Genomic DNA, 17,718 nt, shown 5'->3' with positions numbered 1-17,718 from the left:
CCGTTGACGTTTTAATACGAAACTGAATTGAATACACTCAAGGAATGATTTTCCAACATTGAAACCTACACAAGGACGATTAATTTCTATAATTAAGGATATTGGACTGGTAACCATCGTGTTCGTTGAGCCACTATTTTTCTATGAAATAGAAATTCACATTCATCGGTAAAGTCACTGCTGGTAATAAAACACTCTACACTTCCCTTGTTGGTGTTTAAAAAATAGCTATCAGTGTGTACGAGATGAATTATCAAAATTCAACCCTAGATGGCGTTTAATAAAGTATCAAAATTCACCACGAGATGGTTTTAACTAAAACTTTGATTCATTTTCGAAACTCTTGCTGGTTATAAAACGTTTGATGCCAACAGCATCCCGTATTCCCAAGCGGTCACCCTTCTAGGTACTAACGGGACCCGACGCAGCTTAACTTCTGGGAGCTGACGAGACCAGGTTTTTTCTGCGTGGTATGGCCGTTGACGTTTTAATACGAAACTGAATTGAATACACTCAAGGAATGATTTTTCAACATTGAAACCTACACAAGGACGATTAATTTCTATAATTAAGGATATTGGACTGGTAACCATCGTGTTCGTTGAGCCACTATTTTTCTATGAAATAGAAATTCACATTCATCGGTAAAGTCACTGCTGGTAATAAAACACTCTACACTTCCCTTGTTGGTGTTTAAAAAATAGCTATCAGTGTGTACGAGATGAATTATCAAAATTCAACCCTAGATGGCGTTTAATAAAGTATCAAAATTCACCACGAGATGGTTTTAACTAAAACTTTGATTCATTTTCGAAACTCTTGCTGGTTATAAAACGTTCAACATGGTCTCCGCGAGTTAACTCGACCGTTCGGGTTGTTCGCGGACCACCCTTTCAGCCATTCTGATTGGCTCTCACAGGGAGCTTCTGGGCGCCACCACCACAGACAAAATAATGCTAACAGCTGCCAAACAGTCGTCTGCTCTTCTGCTGGAAAATGGGCCCAAAATTGCTCCCAAAAGATTCTCCTGTTGTGAAGCCTATCAATAATAGTTGGAAAACAGAAAAGCAGATAGAAAAAGAAAGAAAAAAAAAGAGCAACTTTAGACAGGAAAAATCTACAGAAAAGACTTAAAAGAGCTCAACAACCTGGAGCTGGCTTGCGAGGCAGGGCTTTTAGTCTACTAAACAGAAATGATGGTGTCTTAAGTATAAAAAATTTGAATCCTGAAAATGAAAAAGTAGCCAGAAAACCTAGGCAAAAGTCTTTTACTTCTGTTGAAGAGACCAGCAACCAGAGTAACATTTGCGATATTGAAACGCAAGACAACATTGATCTTGATATTAGCTCAAGAATTGCAGATGAAAGAGAGGCACTCAGAACTTTTCGTAAGTATTTAGATCTACAAATTACTTCAGTTATCTATGTTGTTTTGATTCCAGGCTAATAATTTAATTCATATAGGGAAAGATGTGCTACAGGAGAGACTGAAAAATGCTTGCGAGGAATACTTAATTGCTAAGCAGCTTCTGCTAAGTCAGGCAGAAGAGGAAAAGAAAAAAAAACAATGAAAAGTGGTTGGAACGCCAGAAGAATGTTGATGATGTATGGGATGCAAACAGGGAAGACATGATGCAAGCAATTATTGTGCATGCAACTCCAGCTGTAACACCCCGCTGTAAGCAGTGTCACATGGAAACCACCATTTGTGTGCGTTGTGCATCATGTAAAGAGGTGTTATGCTTTGAGTGTGATTTTAGTTATCACAGAACAAGGCCCTTCCATACGCGTCAATGTATGCAGCTGGACTCATCTTTTCCATTAAAACCAACCCAGTTCCTTGATCCCAGTGGAAATATTTTTGACAAATGTATACAATGCACTTAAATTAATTTATTGGATAATTTTGATCATGAATTTATTCATTTATTTTTCAGATGTTCATGTGCCATTGTTTCTACCAACTGAATGCTCCAATTGTAGAGCAGAAGGGAGCCTGAAATGCCAGGCCGGTTCAAAATCGATTGCTGTTATCACTCGTGATGGTATGTATTGAATAATATGCTGGTTCTCAACCTGACTAACTCTTATGTTTTTACAGGTCGCTTTGATCTCTCAAACACTTCTTTTTGCTGCTCGAAATGCCTTTGCATAGCAGAAGCAAGTGTTGAAGTATATCTTCAGTCTGGATTTTGGCCTGGATGTCCGACGTCCTTAACGTATTTGTTCTCCACAGATGTACTGGAACATTGGACTCATCTCAAGCATCAGCTGCCGGGGTCCTCAGAACGTAAATATCTAACAATTTTAGAGGAATTATCAAAAACAAGAGGCAGAGTATGTTACGACTGAAAATCTATGTTTCTTTAAGTGATAACTATATTGTATTTTTCAGTTCGATGTCATCAGCCGGGTTCATTTTGCTCGAGCTTCGAGAGAGTACGAATATATGCAACATCAAATTAACACGAAAATTTTGTCCCGGCAAGTTATGGTTTGTAAAGCATGCGGTGTGAAACCCAAAGCTTTGCACGTTGATGGAAATTTTAAGCTTTATCGATGGCGTTTATCTCACATCAAGTAAGTCAGATTTAAAGATTATTGGCTGGGCCAACAATTAAAGAAACATCGTTAATATTCTAGAGATAGATCTCGCTCTCTTTTTAATAGTGATATTATTCACTCTGATGAAGATGTGAAGAGCCATGTAGAATTGATTGACTCTGTTAAGCCCAGGGTAAGAAAATTTACTCAAATCGATCTTTTTTTTTTATATATCTTTTCATATATTGATTTTATTGTATTAAACAATAGGGAAAAGGCAAAGATACTTGTGGAGATTCCGCATATACCGCTGGCCGTATATTATACATCGGAATCTCATATAATACGGAATGCTGATACATCGGAATTTCCTGATCAATGCACTACTATCACTGATGCTGTCTCAACTGATTCTCCAACAAATTTTGCTCATCCCATAGGTGATTATTAGTTCTTCATTGTATTTTCAATTGCAGTTCTCTAACTTTTCACGGTGTAGGGAAAACTCGAAGAACCAAAGCCCATTTAAAAGGTGTTCCCGAAAAGCGAGCACGTTCGGAGGGGAAACAGCATGCTTCATCACGTAAATTTTCATTCTGAATGTTTAAACTTTTTCAATAAATGATACTTCTTTTTGTGTGTAGGAGTTAAAAATTCAGTGATTGATTTGGATTACCACAAGTCTATAACTGGAGATGTCCTTACCCGATCTTTAATAACCGATTGTGCTGCTGGGCAGTTGAAGATAGGAAGCAGGAACAGCTGTGAAAATTTCAGCAGTGCAACTCCAAGCCGCACTCCTCCTTTTCCTCCTACTCCTACTCCAAGTCCTACTCCTTCTTTTCCTCCGACTCCAAGTCCTTCTCCAATTCATCCAGTGCCTTTACCTCTTCAAATAAGCAATGCTATAAAAGTAAACAACAAGGATCTGGTCAAAACTCCCGAAGAAATGTTTTTTAGAGGACCACAAGGAAAAGTAATCGATAAAATTAGGTTTCAGTACACTCGGAAAAGTTCAATTTAATTTTTTTCCACGTTTCAGCTCCTTAAGGTTGTTCGCTGTACCCAAACATATTTCAATTCTAAACTCAATTTTGAACCAGGAAAGTACCATCCTTTTTCATATATATTGTCTTTCTTAAAAGAAAGAATTCTGAACCAAGAAAGTGCTATCCTTGTTCATATTGTAAAGAGCGATTCATCATTGTCTCCCATGCCACTATCAGTGTCTCCATAGCATTTGTTACATTCATTGGTTCTTCGAATGCAAGACACTTTTGAATAAACTATGAGTCAGAAAATGAAACAACAGTTTTACCTTATAATTAAAATTTCTCAAACGAGAAATTGTAACATGGATTGGTAGGCCATCTAAAAATCATTAATTATTCGTCATAATCAAGAACACCAGGGAACGTTTCTAGAACACAATTTCTAACTAACATAAAAACGCATAAACTAAACTAGCTTCAATATTCTTTTACTTTTGAAAGAATATTTATCACGATATATAAACAAGTTTAATGGAATTTGCAGTAGTTCTGAAAATGAGAGTGAATGTGAGATGGACAGAGATAATCAACTGGTAAGGGAGTTTTTTTAATGAAAGAAATAAAACCAAATAGTGATAAAGTTTTTTAAGTTAACAGTAAATGTATGAAGTTTTAATAAAATGAAGTAAAAAACAATATAGTAACAAAACCTATATAGCTATTAAGTTTATGAACCGAAGCAATGTAAAGGAAATTCAAAAATGCCGCCTAAAAATAATGACATCCGTATTCATGAATGTGATTGGCTCTTCGATTATAGGTAAATTAGATCACTAATATTCAAAATTCTGCTTTTATTTATGCACTAAGACATTCCTGCTTTTATGTAGAATCTAAAAATTATATTTTTAACGTTTAAAAAGTAAAATTAATGCATGAACGACGGACCCAAAGTTTTCAACTTTTTCGTTGTTTCCCCTCCTCCCAAATTTATCTGAAACCAAAATAATTATTTAAGGAAAAACTATAAGTCCAAAATCGTCACATTTAGGTGCAATGTGTTGCTAATAAAGCAATGATAATGGCTATACTTTTCTATGAAATTTAGATCAGAATTTCCAGAAACAAAAATATTTTGTACAAACAGTTTTTCGTAGTTTTTGCGATCCGGGGGTATACTCGATCTTGCAGACAAAAACGAAGAACAAGTACGATAGTCTGAGAAATTTTTTGTTTTTAAAAATATGATTAAAATTGTTATGGAATGTAGTGGTATCCGTATAATAGCATATTTTTGCATTTAAGATGAAGAATGTTTGAGTCAACCAAGAGCCATACTCATTCAAGAACACGGAAGCCAATATTTTATGGCAGTATTTTTGTATTTCCTTGCATCGTTGATCGTTCAGTACATAAACTCAATAGCTAAATTGATTTTGCTACTAAATATATTTTTACCTCGTTTTATCCAAGTTTTATTCATTCCAGTTCTGTAGCTATACAAATATTGTTGCATTTCACTGTTAATTTGTCATCTTACAATTATTCCTCAACCAGTTCATCATCGCTATCAGACTCACAATCACTCTAATCTTCAGAACTATTGTAAAATTCATAAAACACGTCGTGTTTATCTGGCGGTAAGTATTCCTCAAAAAGTGAGAGCGAGGAAGCTAGGTTAGTTTCAATTTTTTTTATTTCATTACATACAAGAAAACGTTTCCCTCGATTTAAAGGTAATTCAGAACATGACAAACTTAGTTCCAGTGACTTTTTGAGATGTGATAACGAATCCAAGTATCGAAACATTTCGATGGGAGTTTCAGTTACTTCTTCTTTAAATCTTCTTAGGAGCATCCACAGGTCGATCAGGTGAAAATTGCCTCGACCAGAAACTAATTGAAACAAATCATGTATCACAAATAAAATATAATAGGATATTTTGGAGATGGTTTGTTACTCACCCGATCCTTCTGTTTGCCATGGGAAAATTCCTTCAGTGAAGTCAGTTGGTTCGACTTTCCGCCAGGTTCTAATTTCAGCTTCAGCAACTTTAGGCTGCAATTTTGTTTGGCAATTTTCAATCATTTGATTAACAAACAAGATATGCCCTTCGGCCCTTTTTTTAGCTTTGGTAATTCCTTTTCTTAATTTTGTTCTCTCTTTAGATGAAACTGTAAAGAAAAAGACACAAGCCTGTTATCAGTTATTTAGTTTTACATAAGAATAAAACCAATGAACTAAAAATATAGTTTTAAATTACCGGCTACTGTTTCTATCCTATATTGCAACCTATGTATTTGAAGATAAAGTCCCTCTAAGTCTTCTTTTTCATATGCGAGAGGCCAGTTTGTCGAAGCAATTTTATCATGAGAATTTATTGCCTTAGTGCGAAGGTGTTCCAGTATCTTTGGCAGATCTTCTTCCACTAGCCCTCTTTCTCTCATCAAGGAATCAAATTCTTTTTCTAGACAGGCGACCTTCTTCCGAGCTTTTAGCAAACGCTTGACAAGAGTTTTCCCCATATTTTCTTCTTTTCGCCTATTCCAATATCCGATTGCAGCGCTTAGATGATCCCTTCGGGAAGCATCACTCATATAACGGGTTGTGTTGGAATATCGCGACATTGTTGAAAAGACTTGTTCTTGTTCCTCCCCCGTGGTAGCAGCTGCATGGAGTTTCCAACTTCCACCCCATAACAATTGGCATGGCCATGAGTGAGTTTTTCCGTGCCATCGGGACAGGAAGCCAGTACAATTCTGCGTTACTTGTGCAAATCTTTCGAGTCCCTTTGTTTTGCCAATTTCTTCAGCAAAGGAGAAATATTTGCACACGACATCTTGACAAAAGAATTCGCAAGAAATTTTGCTATGAAGAAAATGGACATGACGATATGTCTCCCCACGACCCATATTCGCCGCTCCTAGAATAACTCCGTGACGGCAAGAACCCATTAGAACTCCCGTTTGGTCCATGTTTTTCTTCCGATTGGATTCTAGACGGCTAGCGGTATATGCGGAATCTCCACAAGTATCTTTGCCTTTTCCCTATTGTTTAATACAATAAAATCAATATATGAAAAGATATATAAAAAAAAAAGAAGATCGATTTGAGTAAATTCCTTACCCTGGGCTTAACAGAGTCAATCAATTCTACATGGCTCTTCACATCTTCATCAGAGTGAATAATATCACTATTAAAAAGAGAGCGAGATCTATCTCTAGAGTATTAAAGATGTTTCTTTAATTGTTGGCCCAGCCAATAATCTTAAAATCTGACTTACTTGATGTGAGATAAACGCCATCGATAAAGCTTAAAATTTCCATCAACGTGCAAAGCTTTGGGTTTCACACCGCATGCTTTACAAACCATAACTTGCCGGGACAAAATTTTCGTGTTAATTTGATGTTGCATATATTCGTACTCTCTCGAAGCTCGAGCAAAATGAACCCGGCTGATGACATCGAACTGAAAAATACAATATAGTTATCACTTAAAGAAACATAGATTTTCAGTCGTAACATACTCTGCCTCTTGTTTTTGATAATTCCTCTAAAATTGTTAGATATTTACGTTCTGAGGACCCCGGCAGCTGATGCTTGAGATGAGTCCAATGTTCCAGTACATCTGTGGAGAACAAATACGTTAAGGACGTCGGACATCCAGGCCAAAATCCAGACTGAAGATATACTTCAACACTTGCTTCTGCTATGCAAAGGCATTTCGAGCAGCAAAAAGAAGTGTTTGAGAGATCAAAGCGACCTGTAAAAACATAAGAGTTAGTCAGGTTGAGAACCAGCATATTATTCAATACATACCATCACGAGTGATAACAGCAATCGATTTTGAACCGGCCTGGCATTTCAGGCTCCCTTCGGCTCTACAATTGGAGCATTCAGTTGGTAGAAACAATGGCACATGAACATCTGAAAAATAAATGAATAAATTCATGATCAAAATTATTCAATAAATTAATTTAAGTGCATTGTTAACATTTTTCAAAAATATTTCCACTGGAATCAAGGAACTGGGTTGGTTTTAATGGAAAAGATGAGTCCAGCTGCATACATTGACGCGTATGGAAGGGCTTTGTTCTGTGATAACTAAAATCACACTCAAAGCATAACACCTCTTTACATGATGCACAACGCACACAAATGGTGGTTTCCATGTGACACTGCTTACAGCGGGGTGTTACAGCTGGAGCTGCATGCACAATAATTGCTTGCATCATGTCTTCCCTGTTTGCATCCCATACATCATCAACATTCTTCTGGCGTTCCAACCACTTTTCATTGTTTTTTTTCTTTTCCTCTTCTGCCTGACTTAGCAGAAGCTGCTTAGCAATAAAGTATTCCTCGCAAGCATTTTTCAGTCTCACCTGTAGCACATCTTTCCCTATATGAATTAAATTATAAGCCTGGAATCAAAACAACATAGATAACTGAAGTAATTTGTAGATCTAAATACTTACGAAAAGTTCTGAGTGCCTCTCTTTCATCTGGAATTCTTGAGCTAATATCAAGATCAATGTTGTCTTGCGTTTCAATATCGCAAATGTTACTCTGGTTGCTGGTCCCTTCCACAGAAGTAAAAGACTTTTGCCTAGGTTTTCTGGCTACTTTTTCATTTTCTGTTTAGTAGACCAAAAGCCCTGCCTCGCAAGCCAGCTCCAGGTTGTTGAGCTCTTTTAAGTTTTTTCTGTAGATTTTTCCTGTCTGAAGTTGCTCTTTTTTTTCTTTCTTTTTCTATCTGCTTTTCTGTTTTCCAACTATTATTGATAGGCTTCACAACAGGAGAATCTTTTGGGAGCAATTTTGGGCCCATTTTCCAGCAGAGGAGCAGACGACTGTTTGGCAGCTGTTAGCATTATTTTGTCTGTGGTGGTAGCGCCCAGAAGCTCCCTGTGAGAGCCAATCAGAATGGCTGAAAGGGTGGTCCGCGAACAACCCGAACGGTCGAGTTAACTCGCGGAGACCATGTTGAAAACGTTTGATGCCAACAGCATCCCGTATTCCCAAGCGGTCACCCTTCTAGGTACTAACGGGACCCGACGCAGCTTAACTTCTGGGAGCTGACGAGACCAGGTTTTTTCTGCGTGGTATGGCCGTTGACGTTTTAATACGAAACTGAATTGAATACACTCAAGGAATGATTTTCCAACATTGAAACCTACACAAGGACGATTAATTTCTATAATTAAGGATATTGGACTGGTAACCATCGTGTTCGTTGAGCCACTATTTTTCTATGAAATAGAAATTCACATTCATCGGTAAAGTCACTGCTGGTAATAAAACACTCTACACTTCCCTTGTTGGTGTTTAAAAAATAGCTATCAGTGTGTACGAGATGAATTATCAAAATTCAACCCTAGATGGCGTTTAATAAAGTATCAAAATTCACCACGAGATGGTTTTAACTAAAACTTTGATTCATTTTCGAAACTCTTGCTGGTTATAAAACGTTTGATGCCAACAGCATCCCGTATTCCCAAGCGGTCACCCTTCTAGGTACTAACGGGACCCGACGCAGCTTAACTTCTGGGAGCTGACGAGACCAGGTTTTTTCTGCGTGGTATGGCCGTTGACGTTTTAATACGAAACTGAATTGAATACACTCAAGGAATGATTTTCCAACATTGAAACCTACACAAGGACGATTAATTTCTATAATTAAGGATATTGGACTGGTAACCATCGTGTTCGTTGAGCCACTATTTTTCTATGAAATAGAAATTCACATTCATCGGTAAAGTCACTGCTGGTAATAAAACACTCTACACTTCCCTTGTTGGTGTTTAAAAAATAGCTATCAGTGTGTACGAGATGAATTATCAAAATTCAACCCTAGATGGCGTTTAATAAAGTATCAAAATTCACCACGAGATGGTTTTAACTAAAACTTTGATTCATTTTCGAAACTCTTGCTGGTTATAAAACGTTTGATGCCAACAGCATCCCGTATTCCCAAGCGGTCACCCTTCTAGGTACTAACGGGACCCGACGCAGCTTAACTTCTGGGAGCTGACGAGACCAGGTTTTTTCTGCGTGGTATGGCCGTTGACGTTTTAATACGAAACTGAATTGAATACACTCAAGGAATGATTTTCCAACATTGAAACCTACACAAGGACGATTAATTTCTATAATTAAGGATATTGGACTGGTAACCAGCGTGTTCGTTGAGCCACTATTTTTCTATGAAATAGAAATTCACATTCACCGGTAAAGTCACTGCTGGTAATAAAACACTCTACACTTCCCTTGTTGGTGTTTAAAAAATAGCTATCAGTGTGTACGAGATGAATTATCAAAATTCAACCCTAGATGGCGTTTAATAAAGTATCAAAATTCACCACGAGATGGTTTTAACTAAAACTTTGATTCATTTTCGAAACTCTTGCTGGTTATAAAACGTTTGATGCCAACAGCATCCCGTATTCCCAAGCGGTCACCCTTCTAGGTACTAACGGGACCCGACGCAGCTTAACTTCTGGGAGCTGACGAGACCAGGTTTTTTCTGCGTGGTATGGCCGTTGACGTTTTAATACGAAACTGAATTGAATACACTCAAGGAATGATTTTCCAACATTGAAACCTACACAAGGACGATTAATTTCTATAATTAAGGATATTGGACTGGTAACCATCGTGTTCGTTGAGCCACTATTTTTCTATGAAATAGAAATTCAAGAATTTAATACGAAACTGAATTGAATACACTCAAGGAATGATTTTCCAACATTGAAACCTACACAAGGACGATTAATTTCTATAATTAAGGATATTGGACTGGTAACCATCGTGTTCGTTGAGCCACTATTTTTCTATGAAATAGAAATTCACATTCATCGGTAAAGTCACTGCTGGTAATAAAACACTCTACACTTCCCTTGTTGGTGTTTAAAAAATAGCTATCAGTGTGTACGAGATGAATTATCAAAATTCAACCCTAGATGGCGTTTAATAAAGTATCAAAATTCACCACGAGATGGTTTTAACTAAAACTTTGATTCATTTTCGAAACTCTTGCTGGTTATAAAACGTTTGATGCCAACAGCATCCCGTATTCCCAAGCGGTCACCCTTCTAGGTACTAACGGGACCCGACGCAGCTTAACTTCTGGGAGCTGACGAGACCAGGTTTTTTCTGCGTGGTATGGCCGTTGACGTTTTAATACGAAACTGAATTGAATACACTCAAGGAATGATTTTCCAACATTGAAACCTACACAAGGACGATTAATTTCTATAATTAAGGATATTGGACTGGTAACCATCGTGTTCGTTGAGCCACTATTTTTCTATGAAATAGAAATTCAAGAATTTAATACGAAACTGAATTGAATACACTCAAGCAATGATTTTCCAACATTGAAACCTACACAAGGACGATTAATTTCTATAATTAAGGATATTGGACTGGTAACCATCGTGTTCGTTGAGCCACTATTTTTCTATGAAATAGAAATTCACATTCATCGGTAAAGTCACTGCTGGTAATAAAACACTCTACACTTCCCTTGTTGGTGTTTAAAAAATAGCTATCAGTGTGTACGAGATGAATTATCAAAATTCAACCCTAGATGGCGTTTAATAAAGTATCAAAATTCACCACGAGATGGTTTTAACTAAAACTTTGATTCATTTTCGAAACTCTTGCTGGTTATAAAACGTTTGATGCCAACAGCATCCCGTATTCCCAAGCGGTCACCCTTCTAGGTACTAACGGGACCCGACGCAGCTTAACTTCTGGGAGCTGACGAGACCAGGTTTTTTCTGCGTGGTATGGCCGTTGACGTTTTAATACGAAACTGAATTGAATACACTCAAGGAATGATTTTCCAACATTGAAACCTACACAAGGACGATTAATTTCTATAATTAAGGATATTGGACTGGTAACCATCGTGTTCGTTGAGCCACTATTTTTCTATGAAATAGAAATTCAAGAATTTAATACGAAACTGAATTGAATACACTCAAGCAATGATTTTCCAACATTGAAACCTACACAAGGACGATTAATTTCTATAATTAAGGATATTGGACTGGTAACCATCGTGTTCGTTGAGCCACTATTTTTCTATGAAATAGAAATTCACATTCATCGGTAAAGTCACTGCTGGTAATAAAACACTCTACACTTCCCTTGTTGGTGTTTAAAAAATAGCTATCAGTGTGTACGAGATGAATTATCAAAATTCAACCCTAGATGGCGTTTAATAAAGTATCAAAATTCACCACGAGATGGTTTTAACTAAAACTTTGATTCATTTTCGAAACTCTTGCTGGTTATAAAACGTCTGATGCCAACAGCATCCCGTATTCCCAAGCGGTCACCCTTCTAGGTACTAACGGGACCCGACGCAGCTTAACTTCTGGGAGCTGACGAGACCAGGTTTTTTCTGCGTGGTATGGCCGTTGACGTTTTAATACGAAACTGAATTGAATACACTCAAGGAATGATTTTCCAACATTGAAACCTACACAAGGACGATTAATTTCTATAATTAAGGATATTGGACTGGTAACCATCGTGTTCGTTGAGCCACTATTTTTCTATGAAATAGAAATTCAAGAATTTAATACGAAACTGAATTGAATACACTCAAGGAATGATTTTCCAACATTGAAACCTACACAAGGACGATTAATTTCTATAATTAAGGATATTGGACTGGTAACCATCGTGTTCGTTGAGCCACTATTTTTCTATGAAATAGAAATTCACATTCATCGGTAAAGTCACTGCTGGTAATAAAACACTCTACACTTCCCTTGTTGGTGTTTAAAAAATAGCTATCAGTGTGTACGAGATGAATTATCAAAATTCAACCCTAGATGGCGTTTAATAAAGTATCAAAATTCACCACGAGATGGTTTTAACTAAAACTTTGATTCATTTTCGAAACTCTTGCTGGTTATAAAACGTTTGATGCCAACAGCATCCCGTATTCCCAAGCGGTCACCCTTCTAGGTACTAACGGGACCCGACGCAGCTTAACTTCTGGGAGCTGACGAGACCAGGTTTTTTCTGCGTGGTATGGCCGTTGACGTTTTAATACGAAACTGAATTGAATACACTCAAGGAATGATTTTCCAACATTGAAACCTACACAAGGACGATTAATTTCTATAATTAAGGATATTGGACTGGTAACCAGCGTGTTCGTTGAGCCACTATTTTTCTATGAAATAGAAATTCACATTCATCGGTAAAGTCACTGCTGGTAATAAAACACTCTACACTTCCCTTGTTGGTGTTTAAAAAATAGCTATCAGTGTGTACGAGATGAATTATCAAAATTCAACCCTAGATGGCGTTTAATAAAGTATCAAAATTCACCACGAGATGGTTTTAACTAAAACTTTGATTCATTTTCGAAACTCTTGCTGGTTATAAAACGTTTGATGCCAACAGCATCCCGTATTCCCAAGCGGTCACCCTTCTAGGTACTAACGGGACCCGACGCAGCTTAACTTCTGGGAGCTGACGAGACCAGGTTTTTTCTGCGTGGTATGGCCGTTGACGTTTTAATACGAAACTGAATTGAATACACTCAAGGAATGATTTTCCAACATTGAAACCTACACAAGGACGATTAATTTCTATAATTAAGGATATTGGACTGGTAACCATCGTGTTCGTTGAGCCACTATTTTTCTATGAAATAGAAATTCAAGAATTTAATACGAAACTGAATTGAATACACTCAAGGAATGATTTTCCAACATTGAAACCTACACAAGGACGATTAATTTCTATAATTAAGGATATTGGACTGGTAACCATCGTGTTCGTTGAGCCACTATTTTTCTATGAAATAGAAATTCACATTCATCGGTAAAGTCACTGCTGGTAATAAAACACTCTACACTTCCCTTGTTGGTGTTTAAAAAATAGCTATCAGTGTGTACGAGATGAATTATCAAAATTCAACCCTAGATGGCGTTTAATAAAGTATCAAAATTCACCACGAGATGGTTTTAACTAAAACTTTGATTCATTTTCGAAACTCTTGCTGGTTATAAAACGTTTGATGCCAACAGCATCCCGTATTCCCAAGCGGTCACCCTTCTAGGTACTAACGGGACCCGACGCAGCTTAACTTCTGGGAGCTGACGAGACCAGGTTTTTTCTGCGTGGTATGGCCGTTGACGTTTTAATACGAAACTGAATTGAATACACTCAAGGAATGATTTTCCAACATTGAAACCTACACAAGGACGATTAATTTCTATAATTAAGGATATTGGACTGGTAACCAGCGTGTTCGTTGAGCCACTATTTTTCTATGAAATAGAAATTCACATTCACCGGTAAAGTCACTGCTGGTAATAAAACACTCTACACTTCCCTTGTTGGTGTTTAAAAAATAGCTATCAGTGTGTACGAGATGAATTATCAAAATTCAACCCTAGATGGCGTTTAATAAAGTATCAAAATTCACCACGAGATGGTTTTAACTAAAACTTTGATTCATTTTCGAAACTCTTGCTGGTTATAAAACGTTTGATGCCAACAGCATCCCGTATTCCCAAGCGGTCACCCTTCTAGGTACTAACGGGACCCGACGCAGCTTAACTTCTGGGAGCTGACGAGACCAGGTTTTTTCTGCGTGGTATGGCCGTTGACGTTTTAATACGAAACTGAATTGAATACACTCAAGGAATGATTTTCCAACATTGAAACCTACACAAGGACGATTAATTTCTATAATTAAGGATATTGGACTGGTAACCAGCGTGTTCGTTGAGCCACTATTTTTCTATGAAATAGAAATTCACATTCATCGGTAAAGTCACTGCTGGTAATAAAACACTCTACACTTCCCTTGTTGGTGTTTAAAAAATAGCTATCAGTGTGTACGAGATGAATTATCAAAATTCAACCCTAGATGGCGTTTAATAAAGTATCAAAATTCACCACGAGATGGTTTTAACTAAAACTTTGATTCATTTTCGAAACTCTTGCTGGTTATAAAACGTTTGATGCCAACAGCATCCCGTATTCCCAAGCGGTCACCCTTCTAGGTACTAACGGGACCCGACGCAGCTTAACTTCTGGGAGCTGACGAGACCAGGTTTTTTCTGCGTGGTATGGCCGTTGACGTTTTAATACGAAACTGAATTGAATACACTCAAGGAATGATTTTCCAACATTGAAACCTACACAAGGACGATTAATTTCTATAATTAAGGATATTGGACTGGTAACCATCGTGTTCGTTGAGCCACTATTTTTCTATGAAATAGAAATTCAAGAATTTAATACGAAACTGAATTGAATACACTCAAGGAATGATTTTCCAACATTGAAACCTACACAAGGACGATTAATTTCTATAATTAAGGATATTGGACTGGTAACCATCGTGTTCGTTGAGCCACTATTTTTCTATGAAATAGAAATTCAAGAATTTAATACGAAACTGAATTGAATACACTCAAGCAATGATTTTCCAACATTGAAACCTACACAAGGACGATTAATTTCTATAATTAAGGATATTGGACTGGTAACCATCGTGTTCGTTGAGCCACTATTTTTCTATGAAATAGAAATTCACATTCATCGGTAAAGTCACTGCTGGTAATAAAACACTCTACACTTCCCTTGTTGGTGTTTAAAAAATAGCTATCAGTGTGTACGAGATGAATTATCAAAATTCAACCCTAGATGGCGTTTAATAAAGTATCAAAATTCACCACGAGATGGTTTTAACTAAAACTTTGATTCATTTTCGAAACTCTTGCTGGTTATAAAACGTTTGATGCCAACAGCATCCCGTATTCCCAAGCGGTCACCCTTCTAGGTACTAACGGGACCCGACGCAGCTTAACTTCTGGGAGCTGACGAGACCAGGTTTTTTCTGCGTGGTATGGCCGTTGACGTTTTAATACGAAACTGAATTGAATACACTCAAGGAATGATTTTCCAACATTGAAACCTACACAAGGACGATTAATTTCTATAATTAAGGATATTGGACTGGTAACCATCGTGTTCGTTGAGCCACTATTTTTCTATGAAATAGAAATTCAAGAATTTAATACGAAACTGAATTGAATACACTCAAGGAATGATTTTCCAACATTGAAACCTACACAAGGACGATTAATTTCTATAATTAAGGATATTGGACTGGTAACCATCGTGTTCGTTGAGCCACTATTTTTCTATGAAATAGAAATTCAAGAATTTAATACGAAACTGAATTGAATACACTCAAGCAATGATTTTCCAACATTGAAACCTACACAAGGACGATTAATTTCTATAATTAAGGATATTGGACTGGTAACCATCGTGTTCGTTGAGCCACTATTTTTCTATGAAATAGAAATTCACATTCATCGGTAAAGTCACTGCTGGTAATAAAACACTCTACACTTCCCTTGTTGGTGTTTAAAAAATAGCTATCAGTGTGTACGAGATGAATTATCAAAATTCAACCCTAGATGGCGTTTAATAAAGTATCAAAATTCACCACGAGATGGTTTTAACTAAAACTTTGATTCATTTTCGAAACTCTTGCTGGTTATAAAACGTTTGATGCCAACAGCATCCCGTATTCCCAAGCGGTCACCCTTCTAGGTACTAACGGGACCCGACGCAGCTTAACTTCTGGGAGCTGACGAGACCAGGTTTTTTCTGCGTGGTATGGCCGTTGACGTTTTAATACGAAACTGAATTGAATACACTCAAGGAATGATTTTCCAACATTGAAACCTACACAAGGACGATTAATTTCTATAATTAAGGATATTGGACTGGTAACCATCGTGTTCGTTGAGCCACTATTTTTCTATGAAATAGAAATTCACATTCATCGGTAAAGTCACTGCTGGTAATAAAACACTCTACACTTCCCTTGTTGGTGTTTAAAAAATAGCTATCAGTGTGTACGAGATGAATTATCAAAATTCAACCCTAGATGGCGTTTAATAAAGTATCAAAATTCACCACGAGATGGTTTTAACTAAAACTTTGATTCATTTTCGAAACTCTTGCTGGTTATAAAACGTCTGATGCCAACAGCATCCCGTATTCCCAAGCGGTCACCCTTCTAGGTACTAACGGGACCCGACGCAGCTTAACTTCTGGGAGCTGACGAGACCAGGTTTTTTTCTGCGTGGTATGGCCGTTGACGTTTTAATACGAAACTGAATTGAATACACTCAAGGAATGATTTTCCAACATTGAAACCTACACAAGGACGATTAATTTCTATAATTAAGGATATTGGACTGGTAACCATCGTGTTCGTTGAGCCACTATTTTTCTATGAAATAGAAATTCAAGAATTTAATACGAAACTGAATTGAATACACTCAAGCAATGATTTTCCAACATTGAAACCTACACAAGGACGATTAATTTCTATAATTAAGGATATTGGACTGGTAACCATCGTGTTCGTTGAGCCACTATTTTTCTATGAAATAGAAATTCACATTCATCGGTAAAGTCACTGCTGGTAATAAAACACTCTACACTTCCCTTGTTGGTGTTTAAAAAATAGCTATCAGTGTGTACGAGATGAATTATCAAAATTCAACCCTAGATGGCGTTTAATAAAGTATCAAAATTCACCACGAGATGGTTTTAATTAAAACTTTGATTCATTTTCGAAACTCTTGCTGGTTATAAAACGTCTGATGCCAACAGCATCCCGTATTCCCAAGCGGTCACCCTTCTAGGTACTAACGGGACCCGACGCAGCTTAACTTCTGGGAGCTGACGAGACCAGGTTTTTTCTGCGTGGTATGGCCGTTGACGTTTTAATACGAAACTGAATTGAATACACTCAAGGAATGATTTTCCAAGATTGAAACCTACACAAGGACGATTAATTTCTATAATTAAGGATATTGGACTGGTAACCATCGTGTTCGTTGAGCCACTATTTTTCTATGAAATAGAAATTCACATTCATCGGTAAAGTCACTGCTGGTAATAAAACACTCTACACTTCCCTTGTTGGTGTTTAAAAAATAGCTATCAGTGTGTACGAGATGAATTATCAAAATTCAACCCTAGATGGCGTTTAATAAAGTATCAAAATTCACCACGAGATGGTTTTAACTAAAACTTTGATTCATTTTCGAAACTCTTGCTGGTTATAAAACGTTTGATGCCAACAGCATCCCGTATTCCCAAGCGGTCACCCTTCT

The 17,718-nt window shown here is 37.2% G+C and overlaps 2 protein-coding genes, 16 non-coding genes and 1 pseudogene across 20 annotated transcripts; 1 reads left to right on the top strand and 18 right to left on the bottom strand.

Annotated features, from left to right (window-relative positions):
* Positions 1–365: 365 nt before the first annotated feature.
* Positions 366–484, bottom strand: LOC123468358. The gene has a single exon (XR_006642219.1). It is a non-coding gene; the product is annotated as a 5S ribosomal RNA (ribosomal RNA).
* A 458-nt stretch (positions 485–942) lies between these two features.
* Positions 943–3,847, top strand: LOC116918432. Of its 3 annotated transcripts, XM_045167845.1 has the most exons (10): positions 943–1,388; positions 1,465–1,870; positions 1,938–2,045; positions 2,102–2,172; positions 2,237–2,290; positions 2,396–2,580; positions 2,815–2,984; positions 3,044–3,127; positions 3,189–3,520; positions 3,587–3,847. In XM_045167845.1, the coding sequence occupies exons 2-10, from the start codon at positions 1,630–1,632 to the stop codon at positions 3,779–3,781; spliced, it is 1,440 nt and encodes a 479-aa protein (XP_045023780.1). In that variant the 5' UTR covers positions 943–1,388; positions 1,465–1,629; the 3' UTR covers positions 3,782–3,847. The 3 variants fall into 3 exon arrangements, with proteins under 3 accessions (XP_045023780.1, XP_045023781.1, XP_045023778.1); XM_045167846.1 differs by having other exon boundaries at positions 963–1,388; positions 1,465–1,678; positions 2,102–2,337; XM_045167843.1 differs by having other exon boundaries at positions 963–1,388; positions 2,102–2,337.
* A 1,170-nt stretch (positions 3,848–5,017) lies between these two features.
* On the bottom strand, positions 5,018–8,173 carry LOC116918435. The gene is made up of 9 exons (XM_032924152.2): positions 8,011–8,173; positions 7,530–7,934; positions 7,355–7,462; positions 7,063–7,298; positions 6,820–7,004; positions 6,663–6,756; positions 5,800–6,583; positions 5,501–5,710; positions 5,018–5,431 (listed from the first exon to the last, which is right to left on the bottom strand). Exons 2-9 carry the CDS (start codon positions 7,768–7,770, stop codon positions 5,124–5,126), a joined length of 2,166 nt encoding a protein of 721 aa, XP_032780043.2. The 5' UTR covers positions 7,771–7,934; positions 8,011–8,173; the 3' UTR covers positions 5,018–5,123.
* A 359-nt stretch (positions 8,174–8,532) lies between these two features.
* Positions 8,533–8,651, bottom strand: LOC123468356. Its single transcript, XR_006642217.1, has one exon. It is a non-coding gene; the product is annotated as a 5S ribosomal RNA (ribosomal RNA).
* Positions 8,652–9,008: 357 nt separating this feature from the next.
* Positions 9,009–9,127, bottom strand: LOC123468355. The gene has a single exon (XR_006642216.1). It is a non-coding gene; the product is annotated as a 5S ribosomal RNA (ribosomal RNA).
* A 357-nt stretch (positions 9,128–9,484) lies between these two features.
* LOC123468354 lies at positions 9,485–9,603 on the bottom strand. Its single transcript, XR_006642215.1, has one exon. It is a non-coding gene; the product is annotated as a 5S ribosomal RNA (ribosomal RNA).
* Positions 9,604–9,960: 357 nt separating this feature from the next.
* LOC123468353 lies at positions 9,961–10,079 on the bottom strand. Its single transcript, XR_006642214.1, has one exon. It is a non-coding gene; the product is annotated as a 5S ribosomal RNA (ribosomal RNA).
* A 510-nt stretch (positions 10,080–10,589) lies between these two features.
* On the bottom strand, positions 10,590–10,708 carry LOC123468352. The gene has a single exon (XR_006642213.1). It is a non-coding gene; the product is annotated as a 5S ribosomal RNA (ribosomal RNA).
* Positions 10,709–11,218: 510 nt separating this feature from the next.
* Positions 11,219–11,337, bottom strand: LOC123468351. The gene has a single exon (XR_006642212.1). It is a non-coding gene; the product is annotated as a 5S ribosomal RNA (ribosomal RNA).
* Positions 11,338–11,847: 510 nt separating this feature from the next.
* LOC123468350 lies at positions 11,848–11,966 on the bottom strand. The gene has a single exon (XR_006642211.1). It is a non-coding gene; the product is annotated as a 5S ribosomal RNA (ribosomal RNA).
* A 510-nt stretch (positions 11,967–12,476) lies between these two features.
* Positions 12,477–12,595, bottom strand: LOC123468349. The gene has a single exon (XR_006642210.1). It is a non-coding gene; the product is annotated as a 5S ribosomal RNA (ribosomal RNA).
* Positions 12,596–12,952: 357 nt separating this feature from the next.
* LOC123468348 lies at positions 12,953–13,071 on the bottom strand. Its single transcript, XR_006642209.1, has one exon. It is a non-coding gene; the product is annotated as a 5S ribosomal RNA (ribosomal RNA).
* A 510-nt stretch (positions 13,072–13,581) lies between these two features.
* Positions 13,582–13,700, bottom strand: LOC123468347. The gene has a single exon (XR_006642208.1). It is a non-coding gene; the product is annotated as a 5S ribosomal RNA (ribosomal RNA).
* A 357-nt stretch (positions 13,701–14,057) lies between these two features.
* Positions 14,058–14,176, bottom strand: LOC123468390. Its single transcript, XR_006642251.1, has one exon. It is a non-coding gene; the product is annotated as a 5S ribosomal RNA (ribosomal RNA).
* Positions 14,177–14,533: 357 nt separating this feature from the next.
* On the bottom strand, positions 14,534–14,652 carry LOC123468379. Its single transcript, XR_006642240.1, has one exon. It is a non-coding gene; the product is annotated as a 5S ribosomal RNA (ribosomal RNA).
* A 663-nt stretch (positions 14,653–15,315) lies between these two features.
* Positions 15,316–15,434, bottom strand: LOC123468368. The gene has a single exon (XR_006642229.1). It is a non-coding gene; the product is annotated as a 5S ribosomal RNA (ribosomal RNA).
* Positions 15,435–16,097: 663 nt separating this feature from the next.
* Positions 16,098–16,216, bottom strand: LOC123468357. The gene has a single exon (XR_006642218.1). It is a non-coding gene; the product is annotated as a 5S ribosomal RNA (ribosomal RNA).
* A 357-nt stretch (positions 16,217–16,573) lies between these two features.
* Positions 16,574–16,693, bottom strand: LOC123468391 (annotated as a pseudogene).
* Positions 16,694–17,203: 510 nt separating this feature from the next.
* LOC123468345 lies at positions 17,204–17,322 on the bottom strand. The gene has a single exon (XR_006642207.1). It is a non-coding gene; the product is annotated as a 5S ribosomal RNA (ribosomal RNA).
* Between the last annotated feature and the right edge of the window lie 396 nt (positions 17,323–17,718).

Source organism: Daphnia magna, unplaced genomic scaffold, assembly GCF_020631705.1.
Source record: "Daphnia magna isolate NIES unplaced genomic scaffold, ASM2063170v1.1 Dm_contigs336, whole genome shotgun sequence".
Lineage (NCBI taxonomy): Eukaryota > Metazoa > Arthropoda > Branchiopoda > Diplostraca > Daphniidae > Daphnia > Daphnia magna.
Note: the sequence above shows the minus strand (reverse complement) of the source record. Positions and strands in the feature narration are given on the sequence as shown.